Raw genomic sequence first — 22966 nt, 5'->3', positions numbered from 1 at the left:
GAGATACGACGGCGTATCTGGAGATACGCCGTCGTATCTCGTTTAAGAATCTGGCCCTAAATGTGCATTTTTTCTTTATACAAATATATAGATCAGAACAAAATGAGGGACAAATGAGGAGGAAAGAGGGACAGATGGAATTTGTTCCAAATCAGGGGCAGTCCTTCGAAAATAGGTACATTTGGGAGCTATGTAATACAGTATATTCTGATTGTGTGTGTGTCCGATTTCCATTACATGGATCTCCATCGCAGATAAAAAGATGCCAGCAATAATCGCTCTCCCAGATTCGTTTTTTACCAACCCAGACTTCAGAAGTGCTCTGTTCCTCCCTACGTTGTTAGATTGCTGTATGATCTTGCTGAAATATTTTGTATCGTGAAATATCTTGTATCATGACACACTATATACTGTAGATCTGAGGACTTTAGAAATGAAATAAATTGTGTTATTGAAGCAAAACAAAATCAAGTCAAGCGGCTGATTCAGAGTTTATTGAAGTTGTCAGAAGCAAAGCATGAGAAAATGTGTATGCAGTATTTCTTACATTCTGGAACATATACGTATTTCAGGCTACATTTCTTTACATAATGCCGCACAGGATATTGTAACAATAAAATAGAAAAGTCTCATCTATCTTTTCACACTTCCCAGCAAATGATTTTGCTGCTGTGACAAAAGTTCTCGTAGTTGAGACTACTGGGGTATACTGCCAACATCTCTGTATTTTTCACTTCATTCACCGTGGCCTCAGAATACCTCATATTCATTTCTATCTTAAGAGCTCTTCATCTGAATCCTGTCTTCCAGAGTCCAATTTAATCAGTCTCTTCTCCAGCCGCAAAGATATCAGATCTTTCCTAGTGATCATCCCAACTGCTCTGTTCTGAAGATCTACAACTGTCAGGTGGCGCAGTCCCAGAGTTCGGAACACAACGTAAGCCCGCTGCAGAGAGAAATGAGCTTGGACGCACACGGCTGACTTATTAATATATGGTTCCTGTGAAAAGAAAGCTCACTGTTAGGACATGTGACAGTTCTACACACGGCAAAACTGCTTAAAGGAGATTCAGTAAAAAATTATTGGAACAAAATTTGTCACGCCGTACATATGATAATTGTAAAAAACCCAGAGAGCTCCTCTAAATCCTACCTGGTTGTTTGAGGCTGAACTTCAGGAAGAAATCAATCGCACAAATTATCGCAGCTCTGTAATCATTAAAGGGGTGGTAAAGGTACTGGGCCAGATTCAGGTAGAAGTGTAGCGGCGTAACGTATCGTAGATACATTACACCGCCGCAAGTTTTCATTGCAAGTGCCTGATTCACAAAGCACTTGCGATGAAAACTACGCCGGCGCAAGGCGGGCCAATTCAAATGGGCGTGTGCCATTTAAATTAGGCGCGCTCCCGCGCCGGACCTACTGCGCATGCTCAGTTTCGCAATTCCCGTCGTGCTTTGCGCGCCGTGACGTCATTTTTCCGAACGGCGACGCGCATAGCGTCCTTCCGTATTCCCGGACGTGTTACGCAAACGACGTTAAATTTTAAATTTCGACGCGGGAACGACGGCCATACTTTAGACAGCAATACGATTGCTGACTAAAGTTAGGGCACCCAAAACGACGACTAACTTTGCGACGGGAAACTAGACTAGCGGCGACGTAGCGAAATCGAAAATCCGTCGTGGATCGCCGTAACTCCTAATTTGCATACCCGACACTGGTTTACGACGCAAACTCCCCCCAGCGGCGGCCGCGGTACTGCATCCTAAGATCCGACAGTGTAAAACAATTACACCTGTCGGATCTTATGGATATCTATGCGTAACTGATTCTATGAATCAGTTGCATAGTTAGAAACAGAGATACGACGGTGTATCAGGAGAAACGACGGCGTATCAGGAGATACGCCGTCGTATCCCTTTTGTGAATCTGGCCCATAATTTTTTTCCCTAAATAGCTTCCTTTACCTTAGTGCAGTCTTCCTTCACTTACCTTATCCTTCCATTTTGCTTTTAAATGTCCTTATTTCTTCTGAGGAATCCTCACTTCCTGTTCTTCTGTCTGTAACTCCACACAGTAATGCAAGGCTTTCTCCCTGGTGTGGAGTGTTGTACTCGCCCCCTCGTTTTGACTACAGGAGAGTCAGGACGCTCTCTACGTTGCAGATAGAGAATGGAGCTGTGTGTTAGTGAGTGTCCTGACTCTCCTGTAGTCCAAGGGAGGGGGCGAGCATGGCACTCCACACCAGGGAGAAAGCCTTGCATTACTGTGTGTAGTTACAGACAGAAGAACAGGATATGAGGATTTCTCAGAAGAAATAAGGACATTTAAAAGCAAAATCGAAGGATTAGGTAAGTGAAGGAGGACTGCACTAAGGTAAAGGAAGCTATTTAGGAGAAAAAAAAATGTCCCATTACAACCCCTTTAACTACTTAAGCTCTGGAAGGTTTTACCCTCTTCCTGAACAGACAATTTTTTGCTATTCAGCACAGCGCAAATTTAACTGGCAATTGAGTGGTCATGCAACACTGTACACAAATGACATTTAACAATTATTTTTCACACAAATAGATCTTTATTTTAGTGGTATTTAATCACCCCTGGGTTTTTTATTTTTTACAATATAAATAAAAAAAGACCAAAAATTTGGGGAAAACAATTATACTTTCTAATTTCTGTTACTAAACATATCCAATAAAAAAAATTGAATTTCTTGATTAATTTAGGCCAAAATGTTTTCTGCTACATGACTTTGGTAATAAAAAAAACAAAAAAAAACAATATGTGTATAATTGGTTTGTGCAAAAGTTATAGCGTCTACACACTATGGTATATATACCAGAATTTACACAGCTATGACAATATACTGGTAATGACGGTGATCAGCGACTTATAGTGGGACCGTGATAGCGTGGTGAGCAATCAGATGCTAGCTGACGCTGACTAACTGACTCTGGGCCATATTCTCAGTAGAGTTACGACGGAGTATCTCAGGAAACTCCATCGTATCTCTTTTTTGACCCGCGTATCTATGCGAGTGATTCCTAGAATCATTTTCGCATAGATACGCTGAAGATCCGACATGTGTAAGTCACTTACACTGTCGGATCTTAAATGTAATTTCCCTGCCGGCCGCTAGGTGGCATTTACGTTCAGGTCTCATTTGTTTATGCAAATGAGCCTGATACACCGATTCCCGAACGAAATCGCGTCGCGTAACCGTCGCTTCCGTCGTTTGCGTAAGCGTAAGGTTACCCCTGCTATATGAGGGGTAACCTTACGCCAGTCCCACGTATGCCATGTTAAGTATGGCGTCGGGTCCGCGTCGTCTTTTCCCGTCGGGTACGTCGTTTTCCTAAGTCGTTCTTGAATACGACTTTACATCAATGATGCACACGTCGGCGTCATTGACGTTTTCCGCCGAGAACTGGAGCATGCGCACTGGGCTATTTTTAGCCCGGCGCATGCGCAGTTCGATCGAAACGGGGGCGCGCTTAATTTAAATATAAGCCGTCCCCTTTGAAAAAAATGAAATACGCGGGGATACGCCGGGCCTTTTACACTACGCCTCCGCAAACTACAGAGCAAGTGCTTGAGGAATACGGCACTTGCTCCAGTAAGTTGCGGCGGCGTAGTGTAAATAGCTTACGCGAGGCCGCGGCAGAATATTGGAGAATCTGGCCCACTGACATCAATAGTGACATTAATACAGTGGTCAGATATAATAATGTACACTGTACTGACACTGTCTGGGAAGGGATTAACTTGGGGCATTTAAAGGGTTGACTGTGTGCCTAATAATGTGTAATATGTGCTGCTTTGACTTTACTATCTGCCTGTTTTTTCTCCCTGCAGACAGATCACTGTTCCCTGTACACAGAGTTCTGTGTTTTTGTAAACACAGAACTCTGTGTATGATTGGCCACAGCCAAACAGCTGACTGCAGCCAAAATCATTGGTTTACCAACTGACTGGACACAGCACGGGTCAGCAGGGGGTGCACGCCCTGAACCCAGACAAGTACGTCACCCGGCCTGGAGCTGGTGCCCGCTCACAGCACAACTACTCTGGGCAGGCGGTTAATACATCATTATATGTATTTATTTTCAAAGCAGAAGAAGTACTTGAATTAGACTTGGTATCAGCCTCTTGCCGTCTACTGTACTGAAGAGCTCAGAGAAAGGAAGGGAGAAACAGTATAACAGTATTTTTCGGCGTATAGTTAAAGATGCTATCTGGTGGCGTACGCAATGTTAAGTATGGCTGTCGTTCCCGCGTCGAATTTAAAAAAATGTATTTCGTTTGCGTAAGTCGTCCGTGAATCGGGCTGGACGCAATTTACGTTCACGTTAAACCAATGACGTCCTTGCGACGTCATTTAGCGCAATGCACGGCGGGAAATTTTAGGGACGGCGCATGCGCAGTTCGTTCGGCGCGGGGACGTGCTTCATTTAAATGAAACACGCCCCCTACTCGCCGCATTTGAATTCCGCGCCATTACGCCGCGAGAGATACACTAGGCCGCCGTAACTTACGGCGCAAATTCTTTCTGGATTCAAAGCTTTGAAAAGTAAGTTACAGCGGCGTAGCGTATCTCACATACGCTGTGCCCATGCAATTGTACGAGAATCTGCCCCTATGTATGTAGCTCTTTGCCTAGAGCTTAGCTAGAATTAAATAAAGTGCCCTGAGTGTTTCCAAAGAACTGTATTAAACAACAATCAATCAACTGAATCTTTATCCTCCCATAAATACAGTAGTCAAATGTGACCAGTTTACATGGGTGATGCACTTTGCACAGACATTACACTTTGACTAAATTATGGATTATTATAATATCAGCAAATAACATATATTTGAGATATGCATATTGATTTTTAAACATTATTTGTTTTAACATTAATTGTGTTTCTTAGTACACATTTTTAATTAAATGCAAAAATCACCAGATTGTTAGTTTATGCAGTTTTTTTTTAAACATCCCCATATTTGTATATAAACTACTTAAAATAAATTTGATACCAAAAGATCCTTAAAGTGGTTGTAAACATCAGACATGAAATCTGTCAAAGCATATTCTTCTATAATTTGTACTCGTTCGTCTCTATCCTCAGCACTTATGCCGCGTACTCACGACCGTTTTTCATGACGAGAAAAATGAAATTTTTTAAATTGGTCGTTAAAAATGGTCGTGTGTGAGCTCCAGAGCATTTTTCTCCATTTGGCCATTAAAAATGTAGAACCTGCTCTATTTTTTCTCGCCGTTTTTCTCGTCGTGAAAAAAAGGTTGTGTGTAGGCTTTAACGACGGGGAAAAAAATGTGCATGCTCAGAAGGAAGTTATGAGAAGGGAAATTTGCATAATCAGCCCTAAGGGTGGCGCCATTCGATTGGAACTTCCCCTTTATAGTGCCGTTGTACGTGTTGTACGTCACTGCGCTTTGCTAGAGCATTTTTTATCACGATCGTGTGTATGCAAGGCAGGCTTGAGAGAAATCACGACGACAAAAACTTTGTTTTTTTCCATGACATGAAAAACGTTCTTGTGTACGCGCCATGAGAGTCATTCCCCTCTGCTATCTGCAATCACTTCTGACAAGTTGGATTTGTTTAATCCCTTTATATCAGTCACTTCACTGGGTATATGTAAGGGTTTACAACTACTTTCCTTCTGTAGTTTATCATATGATGTCATGGGCTTGATTGGTAATACTGGTATGATGCCTACAGCTACAGGCATTATCTCTGTATCTTTTTTTTTTTGGTTGGCGATTCTCTGTAATAAAAAAGCGATCTTGGCAGCTAAATATCTGCTGCATTGCTTTTACATGTAGCGGTACTACATGAAGTGGTACCCCCCTCCCCTCCTCCAGGAGCCTTGGACTAAAGCTGCCAGTGTTCCACCAGCTTACATAGAGATTACTGAGGACCAGAACGTCTCCGATCATCTCTATGGTCTAAAAAACAGGAAGCAACAAGTTTTTTGTCACTTTAGTCTTCGTCAGGATGTTTACTGGTTTCATCAGATGCTTTCAAGGGCAGAGGAGAGATCTGGGGTCTCATAGACACCAGATGTCTCAGTAAAGAGTACCTGTCATTGCTCAAGCTATCACGAGGAATGTTGTTAATCCCTTGTGATAGCAATATAGTTGATAAAAAAAAATTAAAGAGATAGTTTAAAAATAGAAAAATGGCAGTAAAACAAATAAGCACCCCCTAATACTTACCAAGCCCCATCTCTGTCCAGCAATGTCCACGGGTCCCTCGGCTGTCCAGGACTCTCCTCTTGATTGGCTGAGACACAGCAGCAGTGCCATTGGTTGTCAATCAAATTCAGCTAGCCAATCAGGGGAGAGAGGGGGTGGGCCAAAAGGCAGCTCAATGTCTGAATGGACATACGGAGCTGTAGCTTGGCTTGGGTGCCCCCATAGCAAGCTGCTTGCTGTGGGGGCAGTTGACAGGAGGGAAGGGCCAGGAGAGCCAAACAGGATCTGGGCTGCCCTGTGCAAATCCACTGCAACAGAGCAGGTAAATAAGTATAACATTTAAAAAAAAAAGCAAGACTTTACAATCACTTTAAATATATATGTATATATAATGTTTGGGGGGTTCTAAGTAATTTTCTAGCAAAATTATGATTTTACATGTAGGAGAAGAATGTCAGAATTGGCCTGGGTGGGAAGTAATTAAAGGGGTTCTCTAGTCACAACGTACAATTTTTTTTTATTACATCAGAATTGTACTAGCAATACCAAAAAAAAAAAAAAAATTCTCCAGCAACGTACTTGAAAAATCTCCTTTTATTTTGTGAGTTCCTGCAGTCTACTAGCCATGTCTTTCCACAATTTCCTGGATTCCCTACATGCTTTGCAACTTCTCCTTTGCTGTTTACTTTTAAATACTAAGGACTACATATGCAATGGTACATTGCAAGCAGTGATTCCTGTAATGACTTGACCTTGAAACTCCTCCTCTCAGCAACCCTGTAGTTCACAAGGCAGGCTCTGTGAATTCTGTGACACAGCAGTGCCTACTCACAGGTCATAGTGAATACATGTCACAGACTTCAGGGAAGTAAATGAGTGTGGGATTATTCACAAAGTGAGTTTACACTTCAAGATCAATCAGCTTAACAAAAGTAGGCTGGAAATAGTTAAATACAATGTAGAAATATATAATTGTTAAAAAACCACCAAGGACATATCTCCACAATTTTCAACCTCTTACATAGAAAAGGTCATGCTGCGTTATATGGGTTATCCAAAGAAAAAATAGTACTAAGTGCAGTGCGCAACTGTAAAGTGAAAACTAATGAAAGGCCAATCACTCCCTGAAAATGACTTCCTGGAGTCAGAAAGTTTTGATTGCATCTTTTGGCCATCTTGTAATGAGAGGGAATTTTCTAGGATGACATTTCGTTAGGTTGGAAGGTGTACACTTACTTTGGATAACCTACATAGTGCAACATAACATTTTCGTTATGAGAGGTCAAACACTGTGATGAGTTTCTGTTCAAATTGTGGCTGGAAGTTGACGTATCTTTGGAGCTTTTTGTGATCATATTTGTATCTAAAATGATTACATACTGTAACTTCAGCAATAATATGCTTCCTGTAAAAATAAATGAACACGTAACGGTATGTCAAGCCAAATCTTTTTTTAACCTCTTTATTTGATTTAAAGGCGCCCCGCTAGCGGATGAAAAAGTAGCTAAAACGAGCGGCGCTTTACTGCGAACGCGGCCCCACTGTAAAAGGGGTCTAACATGTTTTTTTCCTTGGGGGAACACAGAATTTGGAGACAATTGGGTCATACTGCTGCCTACAAGAGCATAACTCAATTGTTTTTGGATCCTGTGTCCTTCAATGGCTTGACATACGCTTTTAACTATGGCGTCCCCAGGACCCAGAACTTGCTTATATATGCATTTATGTTTCTGTATGTGGCCACTATTGCATGCCTACATACAGGGATGAAGCAGGAAAAATAAACCTCATCTCCCATGATACAGTGCATGCTTTTCCAGCTATGACCCAATCAATCAGGGTGAGGTGTCAGAAGGAGTTGTACATAGCCATTGCCTAAAATTTACATGCTGAAAATATGCTAGAAAAGAAGAGAGGAAGCTGCAATATGAATATTCGTATTGCAGCCAGGGACCTTAGCTCCACTCCAACCTACATGAATTTAAATTGGCTATCAACTGCTGGGGGACCCCAAGCTTAAGTACAAGGGTAGTCAAAATTATAAGGTACAGAAATGTAAACCAAAAACATTAACACTCTGGGACTCGAGTGCTTAAACAATATCTCCCCTATTCATTTAAACAGTTGTTAAAATATGTATTCAAATGTAACAGTTGAAGTGGAACTTTACCCATAAGAACATATATTCCACATTAATAGTTATGCTACCAAAATTAGTGTGTGCTGTAATTTGCCTCCAGCATTATTCATTTATCTTCTTGTCGGAGGGCAACATTTTGCTGAAGCCCAGCGCACATGAGCAGCAGTAAATCATAAAGCGGAATTTATCCCATCAATTTAACGGTTTAAAAAAAACAGTTACATTCCTGGAATGATGGGATTGCTAACTGTCACATTTGCTTGTGTCCCCAACCAAACTGTCAAACCATCAAATGGCTGGTGTCATAACTGATCACATGTGCATCACCATGGCAGTTGCAGATCAAACAGAATCAGCTTCCTTGGATGCAAAGCATATGACAGTTTTATTCTGCTTTAGACCCCTTTCACACTGGGGCATTTTTCAGGCGCGTTAGCGTTAAAAAAAGTGCCTGTAAAGCGCCTGAAAGAAGCAGGATCTGCAATCCCAATGTGAAAGTCTGAGTGCTTTCACACTAAAGCGCCTGAAAAACGCCCAGTGGGAAAGGGGTCTTAGCGTTAAAAAAAGCGCTTGTAAAGCACCTGAAAGAAGCCTCATCTGCAATCCCAATGTGAAAGCCCGAGTGCTTTCACACTGAGGCGCTGTGCTGGCAGGGCGTCAAAATAAGTCCTGCAAGCAGCTTCTTTGCAGAGATTTAGGAGAGTTGAATACACCACTCCTAAAGTGCCCCTTCCCATTGATGTGCTTTTTTTCCCGCTAAATTGCCTGAAAAACGCCCCAGTGTGAAAGGGGTCTTAGCGGAGCTTTACCAGTGTTTTTTGGGCGCTGGCGGTGTGAAAGGGCTCTGAAGGCACTCAGGCTTTCACGTTGGGATTGCAGATGAGGCTTCTTTCAGGCGCTTTACAGGTGCTTTTTTTAACGCCAAAGCGCCTGAAAAACGCCCGAAAAACGCCCCAGAGTGAAAGGGGTCTTAAGGCTGTCAGCAGATCGTCCGTGTTTAAAATTAGAAAGCATATGTGCATGTGCAGAGCAGGGTGAGACAGTGTATGACTGGATCTTAAACAGTATAGGGCTATAGGCACTTATTTTTTATGTTTTACATACCTGCAAAGGGGGCCAGCCTGAAGTGATCTTACAGGAATTAATTTTCTGACTAGTTCCACTTTAAGGCCTGATAGATCACTTACTAATCACTCAGTTATGACACCAGCCATTTGATGGTTTGACAGTTTGGTTGAAGACAAAAGCAAATGTGACAGTTAGCAATCCAAGCTTTTCAGGAATGTAACTGTTTTTTGAAACCATTAAATCAACGGGTTCAGTTCTGATTTATGATTTACTGCTGTTCAGGGGCTCTGGGCTTCAGCAAAATGGGAGCCTCTAGCAAGAAGAAAAGGGAACAATGCTGGAGGCAATTTACGGTACACACTAATCTTGGTAGCATACTTAGAAATGTGGAATGTATGTTCCTTGCTCAAGAACATTATTTTTTATCAAGTTGTTATGGGTAAAGTTCCACTTTAAACAACAAGATTCCCTGGATACTAAATTATAGGCAACTATGCTAGAATTCACCTTATTGTATGAACAGCTGCTGCAACCTCCAATTGGACTGCATGTGACTGGGTAAGTATCATGTAGTTTTCAACAACATAATACAGTACTATGATGGTAATTTATGTGTGATTTTAATTATTATGGTCTTTGTAGGTTGTTACATTTTGCTACCTTGTTAAATGCATTTGAAAAAAAAGAGTTTAGAAATAGTCATACCCCATAAATTGGACTGTGTACATTGCTACTATAGCATAGAGCTTCTCATCACAAGAATAAATGAAAACATACTTTCTATACTGCGATTCAAACTGGGAAAACGGGGTGCTGAAAGCGATGTTTGTTAAACCATAGACCGCAAGCTTACCTTCAGCTATTGTGACTGGACCAAATCCAAGTATTAGGATTGAGAATTAAATCAACCAACATTTTTTTTTTAGCTGCAGTATATTACATGCTTAAAATCTCTTTACAGTCTATTTCATTTCCTTGATAGTAAAGTATACTGTGCTGTGGATTGTGGGTGGCTGCGGGAATTGTGAAACCTGTTTAGTGTACATCCAGACAGCAATGCTCATACTTCTGCATGCATCCACCTCTGACATTCTCATGTAAACAGACCCTGCACAAAGATTTTCTCACACAAAAATATCTTCATTTACCCTCCAGATGTGCCATCAAAGTTACAAGTAGAGAGCTACACATAGTAAAAATAAAGTGATGTTAATAGGGGAAAAATAGCATCCTGTGACATTCACATGGATATAGTTTTCAAAGAAATTGTCCTGCACACATCATTATCAGAAAGGTTGATTGAGGGGGATGCTCAAAAACCAACTCCAGACCATTTTGGGCTTTTTTACACTTGGACCTCTGTCAGGTTTTAGTGTTTTATTTCTTTCAGACATCTTGTCTTAGTGACATGTGATGACAGGAATAAAAAGTGATGGGAAATATTTTCAGTAACAACAAAAGCAGGATTTTTTGTAGTTATGGTAAAATCTATTTCCTGAAGTTCATTTAATAACTTCAGCTCCAGAAGGTTTACCCCCTCTCATGGCCAGGCCATTTTTTGCGATACGGCATGTTACAATTGTGTGGTCGTGCAACCATGTACACAAATAGATTTTTTTTCTCTCAAAGATAGAGCTTTCTTTTGGTAGTATTTGATCACTTCTGCAGTTTTTATTTTTTGCACTATAAACAAACAAAAAAGTTGAAAACCTTTTATCATTTTCCTCCTACTTCACAATTATGTTTACATTTCTGGTTGTAACATGACAAAACTTGGAAAATTTCAAGGGGTGTGAATACTGTATAAAACATTATCCAATAAAACAAATTTAAAAAATCGAGTTTCCGCCTGCAGACCCAAAAGCGCGAGATCACTTACCTGTATGTGATTTCACACAGAAGAGCCTCCACCCCGCAGTATATGTTGGTGGGGTAGTCGGCAAGAGGTTAAGGTTATACTACTGCCTTCAGGAGGAATTGGACACTGGCAAACTAAAACTGCTTCGGTTTTGCAGAAAAGCAGTATTAGAAGAACAGAGAAGAATGTCCTCATTAAAGTTAAAGACTAAATTGACCAATTCCCACTCCATCTCCAAAGCACCATCACCCACTTACTCCTGGCTGCTATACTAACAATTACAAGGAAATAGGAAAGACACATACCAGCCAACTATTCTTGAAGTAATAGACCTAACCAACCTTCACTGTACTTATGAGAAGATGTTGGCGTCCTCCCTGGGACGACTACATATCCATACAAACTGCTGGTCACCCTGGATCTCCTGGTATGTTAATACTGAATAGTTTCTTACCTTTTGAGTATGTTTAACAAACTTACGCCCTACAATGATGTGGGCGGGCCTCTCCCGGACACAGTGTGTTCCCCTAGGGGTGTTTGGGAGAGGTTTGCCTTCCTTGTCTACTTTCACCAGCATAACCCCAAAGTAGGGTTCCCTGACGCATACTCAACAATGTTAATCTACTGTTATTTTACGTATATGCAATATAACTGGTATTGTCTAATATATGATCTGCGGCTACCAACCGTTCATTACACTGTGTTTTACTACCACAATGTTTATCTTGTTTATATTGTATAATTTGAAAACTAATAAAAACGATTGAATTAAAAAAAAGTTAAAGACCAAAACCACCTTAGGAAGGAGGCTCTGGGCATCAGCACCACCTTATACCTATGTAGGACAAAATAGTTTTTTGCAGGACAAGACTGACAGCTTAGATACACGCCTTGCAGAAGTGATGGCAACAAGGAAGGCAACCTTCTGACTAAGCATGGACAGAGGAATATCCTATATTAGATTCAGAGGGTTGTTTTTTTTAGAGCTTAGAGAACTAGATTCAAAACCCATAGTGCCGCAGGAGGTTATATAGGAGGGGGCTACACAAGAGACACCCTATAATTATAATGGGAGGCTAGAGGTTTTTTAAATAAAATTGTCAGATTTGTCCCTTGATGGTGATGGTGCTCAAGGCCAAATGTTCAGTTTGTTGCTAAACCTGAAGGCCAACACATCCATATCCGATTTCCCCCCCACCTGTGACACAGATCTAGAGGTGAGATTCCTCCAGTGACCTCAGCACTGACAAGTTGTCTAGGACGCCTCCCCATCCTTTCAGGCTGGCATCTGTTGTTAACAGTTTCCAGGTTAGATGAAGGAAGGATTTCCCTCATTCCAAAGCTAGATTCCTGAGCCACTAGGCCACCGAATCATTTGGCCTATGTTGACAGAATATTGTGTTGTAAGGGTCTGGAGTGGAACTGAGTGAATTGAACTGCCTCAAATGAGATGACATTCAAGCCAAGGGTTAAAATCTGAACGCAGAGAGATGAACTTTCTTTGTTGGGGAAGGAAAACCTGTCTTGAACCATATCCAGGATGAGACCTGAATACTTTAAATGATGTGTCAGTCCCAGCACTGACTTGTGAAGATTCAGACCCTGACTGAACCTTTTTATAGTCTGGTCTGTCTGCATCAACTTGTGGGTCATAAATTGTGCTGATTGTTCCCTCAATAGGAGATCATCCAGATATCCCAAATAGCAATCATATGGGAGCATAGTAAGGCTAGTATGGTTGCCAATATCTTAGTGAACAGTTGGGGTGCAGACCAAATGGAAGGGCCACAAACTGGTATTGTTGCGTGTCCACAGCAAAACGGAGGTAATGTTGATGTGGTGTAAAGATGGAAACAAATACACATCCTTGATGTTTACAGAGACTAGAAAGTCTTTCTGATGGCAGGAGGCTATGAAAGTATTGGTGGATTTATTGCAAAATGTTTGGACCCAAATAAAGACATTTAAAGCCTTCAGATCCAAGATGGGGCCCCCTTTCGGTTTGGCAAAAGTACACAAGTTGAACTAAAAACCCTGAAACCTTTCTGCCACTGTAGGAAAATGGTGATTATGTTCTTTTTAAAAGATCTGGCAGACCAGCATGGGGGTTTGCTAGTCTGGGAAAAGACACAGGCAGGTTGGATAGCATGATGCAAGGTGGAGGCAGAGAGTACAGCTCTAGCCTGTAGCCCATGGACACCACTTCTCTTTCCCAGCTCTCACTTTCTCAGCAAAGTTAACCATCTCTATAGAAACTGGTGCCAAAAGGTGTAGTAGCTCCTGATGCTCTGCCTACACACTCAGATGCTGTACTCAGACGTGAAAACGTGCTATGACTTTGGACCTATAACTGGGGCTAACTAATACAGTATACAAAGGTCTGGAAAGTGTCACAAACAGAGCCCATTGCCAAGATCACATTCCAGACAAGCCCTGCAATCTTCAGTACATTGAAGTCCAGATACGGCTAATTGCTGAAGATATGCCAATCCAGATAAAGAGACTAAGTCCCGCAGCATTTTATTTTTAAAAGAGAAAGATGTCCATCCTCCAAGGTCACCGAAGCATGCTGGAGTGTGGGGGGGGGGGGGATATACCTGGCTGGCCAACAGCTTATTTGTTTTCCAGTGTCCAATTTCTCCTGAAGGTGGCAGTATAACCCAGTTGTATTGGGATAACTACATTCTGTGTACATTAAAGCAGAACTCCAAGGAAAAGGATTATACAAAAAAAATACTTGCGACCGGGCCCTGGTGCTCAAGCCACCCGGCTCACAGGAAAGGGCCCCAGCCGGGGATCGGGGAGGCCCTTCATGGTTTCTTGCACAGGGGGCCTGAAGGTTCTAGTTACACCACTGGTGAGAAGAGCTCTGAAAGCAGATTGGGGGGAAGGGACAACCCCCCTTTAGAACAGAGCTGAGGCTGTCAGTCAGCTGGAGATCCCTCCCTGTCACCTTCTCTCTTGGTGTCAAGAAAACTTGTCAAAAGTGATTCATGCTGATAGCAGAGGAACAAAGCAGTAGACAAAAATGACACTTAGTGCTCTTAAACCAGTTGTAAAGGAATTTTTTTTTTTTTTTTTTTGCTGAAATGACTGGTTACAGGGTATAGAGACATAATAGTTAACTGATTCCTTTTAAAAATGATTAAAAATAGATAAATATAAATCATATAAGGTGCCTACAGTTTCAGTTTCGTTTTTGCATGTTTCCTGCTTCTCTGCTGCACAATACAGGGCAGTGATGGTTTGGAAAACGAAAGTGATTGGTTCTGAGGGGGTTTTAGACACACATATGTAGATTCAGGTATGTAACGGACCCATGCATGCTCCTGGGACATCGATAATCTTCATGCAGTGAGGACTACAAGGAACTGCATGGCTTGTCACAATTGGATGTACCACATTGTATTCTGAGCTCAAAGGGTTAATTGGACAAGAGTCTCTTTCACTGCTGAATGCTAATGTTCCCTTTGCATAGCTAATGAATGCTCTTTTGTGTTGGTAACAGCCTCCTGTGAGGTGTATGCTGATGGGGATTATGTGTGAGTGATAATTGTTTTAAAGGTTAATTGAATTCTATTGTCTGATCAAGCTAAGTTTAGGAGCCAAAACGGCTAGCGACTGATTGGCTCAAGGGAATGTCATTATTTCAAAGTATGTGTATTGAAGCCCCCCCTAGGTGGGGGGGGAGTGTCATTTGTTTCTGTACAGTTTGTAACCAGATATAAGGAAGAAAAATGTGGCATTAAAGATCAGTCTGATTGACTCTGCAAACGTAGCCCGTCTCGTTTCTTGGAAGGGCGTTCGATGGGATATACCGGCGGTACCTGCATATCATAACTTGTCAGCAAAAAGGACGTCTCCAACGGCCGATACCCCTCACTACCAGTGGGTAGCCGTTACATTGGTTGGCAGCAGTGGGATGGTCCTTTTATCCAAAGAGCAAGTTCTGAATGGAGTCGCAGTACGCCAGGCTGAAAAGATCCACACTAAAAAGATCTATTGGAGAGTCGTGGTAGGAGCACCAGCAACAGACCACGGAGGGAGCTGATAGCTGAACTGCTGGAGCTGGACGAAATGGATGGATCCATGGAAGAAACGGAGCCCCTTGCACCGGTCAGCAAAGAAGATGTAATTACTGGGATTGTACAGCGGAGATTATCCTTGTATTCAGAAACGTCCGTGGAACTAATCAACCAGCTGTTCCGGGAAGCAAGGGAGGAGATACAAACGAAGAGGGGACAAGAACTGGAACTGGTAAGAGCGAGACAGCCCATTACACCTGCAGTTCCTACCCCCCCACCTGCTGCTACAGGAAAGAAAATACCGTTCACTGCATTTAAAGCTTTTGTAGAAAGTGAGGAGGAAATAGATGGATATTTGGCGGACTTTGAGAGGCAGTGCTCACTACACCAGGTACCACCAGACCAATGGGTCACTATTTTGTCGGGGAAATTGTCGGGCAAAGCCAATGAAGCCTTTCGGGCTCTCTCTCCAGAGGATATTTTACAATATCAGCAAGTTAAAAAGGCGCTGCTAACCCGATATGCCGTAACACCAGAAGCCTACCGCCGGCGCTTCCGGGAGTCCAAGAAGATGGCTGTGGACTCCCACATGGAATGGGCCAACCAGTTACAAAGGGTGGCATCCCTTTGGGTCCAAGGGTGCAAGGTCAACACCGGGGAGGAAGTATTGCAGCTGTTCCTAATGGAACATTTCTTCCAAGACCTGGCCGCAGACATACAAGACTGGGTACGAGATCGCCGTCCCGCTAACTTAAACAAGGCGGCTCGGCTAGCAGATGAGTACGCGGAGACAAGGAAAGTAAGCCAGGGTACTATGCGGCTGGCTCAGAAGGTAGAACCGCGTACTCCAACCGTCACCCCACGCCCAGAGTTTCGGGCTCCAGTCCCACCACGTCCTCAGGGGCCTAGCAACTACCCCCGGGATTCGCCTAGGGTGACGTGCCATCACTGCAGCGACACGGGACATATTGCTCGTTATTGTCCTTTGAGAGCTACAAATAACAACTGGAGACGCACAACACCCAACACAGAGGTCACTCCATCACGTCCCTCTGCGGCCCACTGCCTGGAGACCGAGGGGGGCCCTGAGGAATGTCTGGGAATTTGGTATGAGGCAGACCCAATACAAGCTGCCTCTCCGGATAACCGTCAGCATCACCGTCAGGAGGTACGAGTGAATGGACAAGTAGCACAAGGCCTAAGAGATTCCGGGACTACTTTCACTCTGATTCAAAAACATCTGGTAAAGCCAGAGAACGTGTCCACTCGCACAGTTGCCGTCCGGGTCGCAGGGGGTGCTGTATTTCGCGTACCCACCGCCCGGGTGCACTTAGACTGGGGAGCCGGGTCAGGAAAGACCACAGTTGGTATCATGGACAACCTACCTGCCGAGGTGGTGCTGGGCAACGACATTGGCCATCTGACTTCGGCTTATTTACCTACACCTGCTGCTGCTTGTCCCGTGACCACCCGCGTTGCTGGAATCAACTCGCTTGCTGCTGAGAACCGGGTAAGACTACCTTCCCCGACATGTACTGTAGATCCGGCACAATATCACAGTCTAAAATGGGAATGTGACAAGTTGGCCAGTGAGAAATCAGAGATGCAACGACACTATGTCATGTATTATGAGATGTCCCGTGGCTTGAACATTGAAATGCACAAACAGGCGGAAATTGTCAAAAGATTAAATGGGATTTGCATCCAGGTGGTGCCGTATCTGTCCCAAGAGCATCAGCAACAGGTTTTGGGAGCCATTGAGAGAGCAAAGCAAGTGACTGTTCCAGAACTGAATTCTATTATTCACCTTCACCATCAGCTACCGACCTGGTAAGTCAACGGGAAGGCCGACGGACTGTCCAGGCAAACAGAACTTTTACCTTAACAGCAGACCGGACATCCCCAAGTTGACCCGAAAAGGATCAATCCGGGTCTGCCGGAGTGTTTCACAAAAGGGGAGTAGTGTAACGGACCCATGCATGCTGCCGGGACATCGATAATCTTCATGCAGGGAGGACTACAAGGAACTGCATGGCTTGTCACAATTGGATGTACCACATTGTATTCTGAGCTCAAAGGGTTAATTGGACAAGGGTCTCTTTCACTGCTGAATGCTAATGTTCCCTTTGCATAGCTAATGAACGCTCTTTTGTGTAGGTAACAGCCTCCTGTGAGGTGTATGCTGATGGGGATTATGTGTGAGTGATAATTGTTTTAAAGGTTAATTGAATTCTATTGTCTGATCAAGCTAAGTTTAGGAGCCAAAACGGCTAGCGACTGATTGGCTCAAGGGAATGTCATTATTTCAAAGTATGTGTTTCGAAGCCCCCCCTGGGTGGGGGGGGAGTGTCATTTGTTTCTGTACAGTTTGTAACCAGATATAAGGAGGAAAAATGTGGCATTAAAGATCAGTCTGCTTGACTCTGCAAACGTAGCCCGTCTCGTTTCTTGGAAGGGCGTTCGATGGGATATACCGGCGGTACCTGCATATCATAACTTGTCAGCAAAAAGGACGTCTCCAACGGCTGATACCCCTCACTACCAGTGGGTAGCCGTTACAAGGTAGAGTTAGGCCGGCTTATCAGTAGATAAGCCGGCCTAACTCAGAATCTACGCCGCCGTATGTTTAAGCGTATGCTCAAACCGAGATACGCTTAAACATATCTAAGATACGACGGCTTGCGCCGTCCTATCTTAGATTGCAATTTTTCTGATGGCCGCTAGGTGGCGCTTCCATTGCGGCCGGAGTAGATTATGTAAATGAGGGGATACGCCGATTCACGAACGTACGCCAGGCCGACGCATTACTTTTACGCCGTTTATGTAAGAGATAGGCCGCGTAAAGTTAGAGCTAGGCTCTAGTGGAATAGTAATGTTAAGTATTGCCGCCGTTCCCGCCACGAAATTCGAAATTTTTACTTTGTTTGCGTAAGTCGTCCGCGAATCGGGATTTACGTCGTTTACGTCCACGTCCAAATCAATAGGCCCGTACGGCGTACTTAGCCGCAATGCACACTGGGAAATGTAGTCACCCGGCGCATGCGCAGTGACAAAAAACGTCAAAAACGTGAGGTCAAGCCTCATTACCATGAAACACGCCCCCCCAAAACCCATTTGAATTAGGCGCCCTTACTCCTGCTCGTTTTAGGCTACGCCGCCGTAAATTAGCAGGTAAGTATATTGAGAATCATTACTAGCCTAACTAATTTACGGCGGCGTAGCCTAAACAGGCTACGCTACGCCTCCCTAACTTTATGCCAGTGTACCTGAATCTACCTAACAGTAATCACACCTCCTTGATTAGTGACCACAGAGACCACAGAGAGAAAGCTCCCATGACTTTTTTCATCAGGAAACAGACAACCAGGAAGTGTTCAGAACAGAGAAGGATTAGAGCAAAAACTAACAATGAGGACATGAAAACAAGACTGCAGTAAGGTAAAGGATAACATTTTTTTTCCTTTAGTGACCCTTTAACTGAAACAAGTTCACACTTTAGAGGGATACGTTTTGTTCATATTTCACGTCTGAGGTTTACAACCACTTTTAGAGGGGGGCGACCGAAAGGGGCGGTAAAAATGCAGCTCAACTGTCTGTTTTTACAGCTCTGGACTACAAGTGTAAACTAGCCCTAAGGAATTCCAAATGATAATTAAGAGTAAAAAGGTCATCATAAAGTAGATATTTGAAAAAAATGGAAGAGAGGCGTACTATTCACATATTTATTAAACAGGCAGAAATGACATGGAAATTATATACGATCCGCAGACCACGTATCACAGTGTCAATCTGGAATGCATTTTAATAGAAACACAAAAACTTCTCTAGACTTCTTTGTTGTATTTTCTTGCTGGCTCATTTTATCAACATCTGTTCTGTTTATACAATATGAATTAAAACCCAGGAATGCTGTTTGTACTGTGCTACTTTTGTTGAAAATGTAAAGTCTCAGGATTGGCAATGTTTATGTAAATCAGTGCGGCTGACACAGCCATCATAAACAAATGATTTAAATATAACAAACACATTGTTCACAGAGGAAATGTTTGTTTTTCTATTTGGCTCTTGTCCTTACCAGATTGATGAAGAGTTGCTGATACTGAGGGTCTGCAGAGTATTTGTTCAGCAATGTGTTCATCTGAGCCTCATCAGGAAGCTTTTCCACCGTTACCTGGAAGAGACCGGAAAACGGAATGCACGTAAAAAACAAAAGATTCAGTCCCAGGCATTGAAAACATATGAACACGCTACAAAAGATAAATGGCCATTCACAATTACTGCTGATGAGCCTGAATGATCCGGGACATAGTTATAGAGAACAGGGAGCTTTCATTGTCTCAGCAGGTGTTATGTGGCTGGATAAACGATCATTAAAACAAAAGGAAGAGTAGACATATTGCTAGCGACATCCCATCGCGGGTTTGATATGTTCAGAGGACTAACACCTGTTACCACCATGTGATAGTACTCACGCCATGCCATTATACTTGAATAGTCAGGCCGCAATTCATGGTGTGACCTTAAAGCGGAGTTCCGGCCACAATTTCACTTTTTAAATATAAATACCCCTGTAATACACAAGCTTAATGTATTCTAGTAAAGTTAGTCTGTAAACTAAGGTCCGTTTTGTTAGGTTGTTACAGCATTTAGACACTTTATAAAATAGAAATTGACTGGGGCCATCTTAAGTGTGGGCATCATGAAGCCAGACTGTATGACTTCCTGGATTTCAGCCTTGTAGATCTCGCACATGCTCAGTGCTGCACAAGCAGTGTCAGATCAGGTTTCAGCACCTGTACTGTCCAAGTCACATGATTCTTCGAGACTGGGGAGTGCACAGACTCCTGGAAAGTTCACAGGAGTCTGTGCGGTGTAGGTTAGGAAGCTTAAGCACCTAGGTGCAGGAAGAGGGAAGATTAACTATTCTGCCTAGCAACAACACTTTGAAGGCATCTAAAAAAAAATGTTTTCTTAAAGGACTAATGACATTTTTTTAAAACTACTGATGTAATGTTATATTTATGGGTGGAACTCAACTTTAAAGAGCGATTTCCTGTCCTAGCAAAAAACTGAAGGACGTCTTTTAAGCAGATCCTACTGTGTTATCTGATGGTCAGACTGTGAAGCTGTAAAACGTTATAAACATACATCAGCCACAGAAAAAGTTTTTAATTTACAGTCTTCAAAGTGATTAAAGATTCCCTTCTTACCGAAGACCTCACTTCAGCAAACTGCAATGTATTTCAAGTTAAGGGAGCCAGACAATCACTGCATAGAAGTTGTATTGTGTTTTCCTTAAAGTAGAACTTCACGTTCCCTACGCCATTTTTTTTTTTTAACCTCCACTTACCTGGTTGCAGGTCCTGTACATTTAAGGTACTCACCTGCCCAGCGGATTCAGCCTTGTCCTGCTGAGAGCCGCATCTTCTCTGTACCCCCCTCGGTCCCACGCAGCCATCTTCTTCTGTGATGTCATCGCTAAACTGCCGGATCTTCCAGGTTAAGCCGATGCAATCACTGATGACGCGCTGTTTTTTCAATCAGGTGACCCATCTAGAGGCAGCCTTAAGCCGGCCATAGATGGTACGAATCTCGGCCGGTCTCTGCTGAATCAGGCAAGATTTGAACCATCTATGGGCAGGATGAATGTACCCAGGTCGATCCATTTATCAACTTTGGTAGAATCAGTTACGCATAGATAGCCCTAAGATCCGACGGGTGTAATTGTTTTACACTGTCGGATCTTAGGATGCAGTACCGCGGCCGCCGCTGGGGGGAGTTCGCGTCGTAAACCAGCGTCGGGTATGTAAATTAGGAGTTACGGCGATCCACGACGGTTTTTCACGTTCGCTACGTCGCTGCTAGTCTAGTTTCCCGTCGCAAAGTTAGTCGTCGTTTTGGGTGCCCTAACTTTACACAGCACACGTATGTGCTGTATAAAGTATGGCCGTCGTTCACGCGTCGAAATTTAAAAATTCACGTCGTTTGCGTAAGACGTCCGGGAATACGGAGAAGTACTGACATCAGTTCGCGCAAAGCACGGCGGGAATTTCGAAACGGAGCATGCGCAGTAGGTCCGGCGCGGGAGCGCGCCTAATTTAAATGGCACACGCCCCTTTAAATTACGCGGGCTTCCACCGGAGGCCGCCAGCGTAGGTTTTCATTGCAAGTGCTTTGTGAATCAGGCACTTGCGATGAAAACTTGCGGCGGTGTAAGAAGGTAAGAAGTCAATATATTTCAAAGGAACCACATCCCCTTCATCAGGGCTAATGTACAGAGAAAATTAAGACGGACAATAAGTAACAATTAGTTTATTATTTTATTTGTTTTATTATCTGTTACTTAATGGCTGTCTTAATTTTTTCTGTACACTAGCCCTGATGAAGGGGAAGGTGGTTCCCTCAAAATGCACTGGCTTATTACCTGTGAACTAATAGGTAGATTCAGAAAGTGTTAGGCCGGCTTATCTACAGATAAGCCGACCTAACTCTGAATCTGCACCGACCTATGTTTAAGCTTGCGCCGTCCTATTTTAGATTGCAATGTTTCTGATGGCCGCTAGGTGGCGCTTCCATTGCGGCCGCCGCAGTCGAATTACGTCGTTTCCGTAAGGCCTTAGGCGGCCTAAAGTTATTCCACCTATGAAGTGGAATAACAATGTTAAAGTATGGCCGCCGTTCCCGCCGCGAGGTTCGAATTTTTTACGTTGTTTGCGCAAGTCGTCCGTGAATCGGGAGTTACGTCGTTTACGTCCACGTCAAAATCAATAGGCCCGTACGGCGTACTTAGCCGCGATGCGCACTGGGAAATGTAGGCGCCCGGTGCATGCGCAGTAGCCAAAAACGTCAAAAAACGTGAGGTCAAGCCTCATTTCCATACAACACGCCCCCCTCCAACCGATTTGAATTAGGCGCCCTTACGCCCGCCCGCTTTAGGCTACGCCGCCGTAGATTAGCAGGTAAGTAGATTGAGAATCACTACTAGCCTAGCTAATTTACAGAGGTGTAGCCTAAACAGGCTAGGCTACGCCGCCCTAAAGTTAATCCAATGTACCTGAATCTACCTATAAGTTCTTTATTCAAACTCGACTTACTTCTATTCCAGGTGTGCCTCAAAAACCTGTTCTTGATCATTCTCCAGAGCTATACCCCCACGAGCTACAGAACTCTCTGTAGGACAAATCATTCCTGTCCAACCAAAGGTCCAGCACGGTCTTACATACTTACAAAATGCAGGTTAAACATTCATCTGCAAAGTACAGGACTTGCATTGTAATGCATTGGTGTGAACAGACCCTACAGAAAACAATTCCTTGTATCTTGTCCATGCATTTTGGTTCATTTAGAGATCATAACACATCTGAATTAAGGGCAGGTTCACACTTATGTGGAGAGCTGCTTTTTAATGCAAATGGCAAATGAAACTCTGAAAGTTCACAGAGAAAACAATGGTTTTCTGTGTGCTCTGATCACATTTCCACACAGCTGTCAGCTGCAGGGGTAGAGCATTTGGTGATTTGGGGAACCATGTCATCTGCTGGTCCACTGTATTTTATCAAGTCCAAAGTCAGCGTAGCCCTCCACCAGAACATTCTAGAGCACTTCATTCTTCCATCTGCTGACCAGCTTTATGGAGATGCTAATTTCATTTTCCAGCAGGGCCTGGC

General features: G+C 43.3%; 1 protein-coding gene across 2 annotated transcripts in view; it reads right to left on the bottom strand.

The window, feature by feature from the left end:
• Positions 1-472: 472 nt before the first annotated feature.
• The window catches only part of LOC120940974 (chloride channel protein C-like), a 226564-nt gene continuing 204070 nt past the window's right edge, over positions 473-22966 (bottom strand). For both annotated transcript variants that reach the window (XM_040354173.1, XM_040354174.1), the window contains exons 17-18: positions 19375-19470; positions 473-1000 (exon numbers count right to left, since the gene is read on the bottom strand). In XM_040354173.1, the coding sequence (XP_040210107.1) occupies positions 773-1000; positions 19375-19470 (324 nt within the window). In that variant the 3' untranslated portion in view covers positions 473-772. The remainder of the gene's footprint in view (positions 1001-19374; positions 19471-22966) is intronic.

The sequence above is a fragment of the Rana temporaria genome, chromosome 5 (genome assembly GCF_905171775.1).
Source record: "Rana temporaria chromosome 5, aRanTem1.1, whole genome shotgun sequence".
Taxonomy (NCBI): domain Eukaryota; kingdom Metazoa; phylum Chordata; class Amphibia; order Anura; family Ranidae; genus Rana; species Rana temporaria.
The sequence above is the reverse complement of the archived record's forward strand: the minus strand, read 5'-3'. Positions and strand labels throughout refer to the sequence as shown.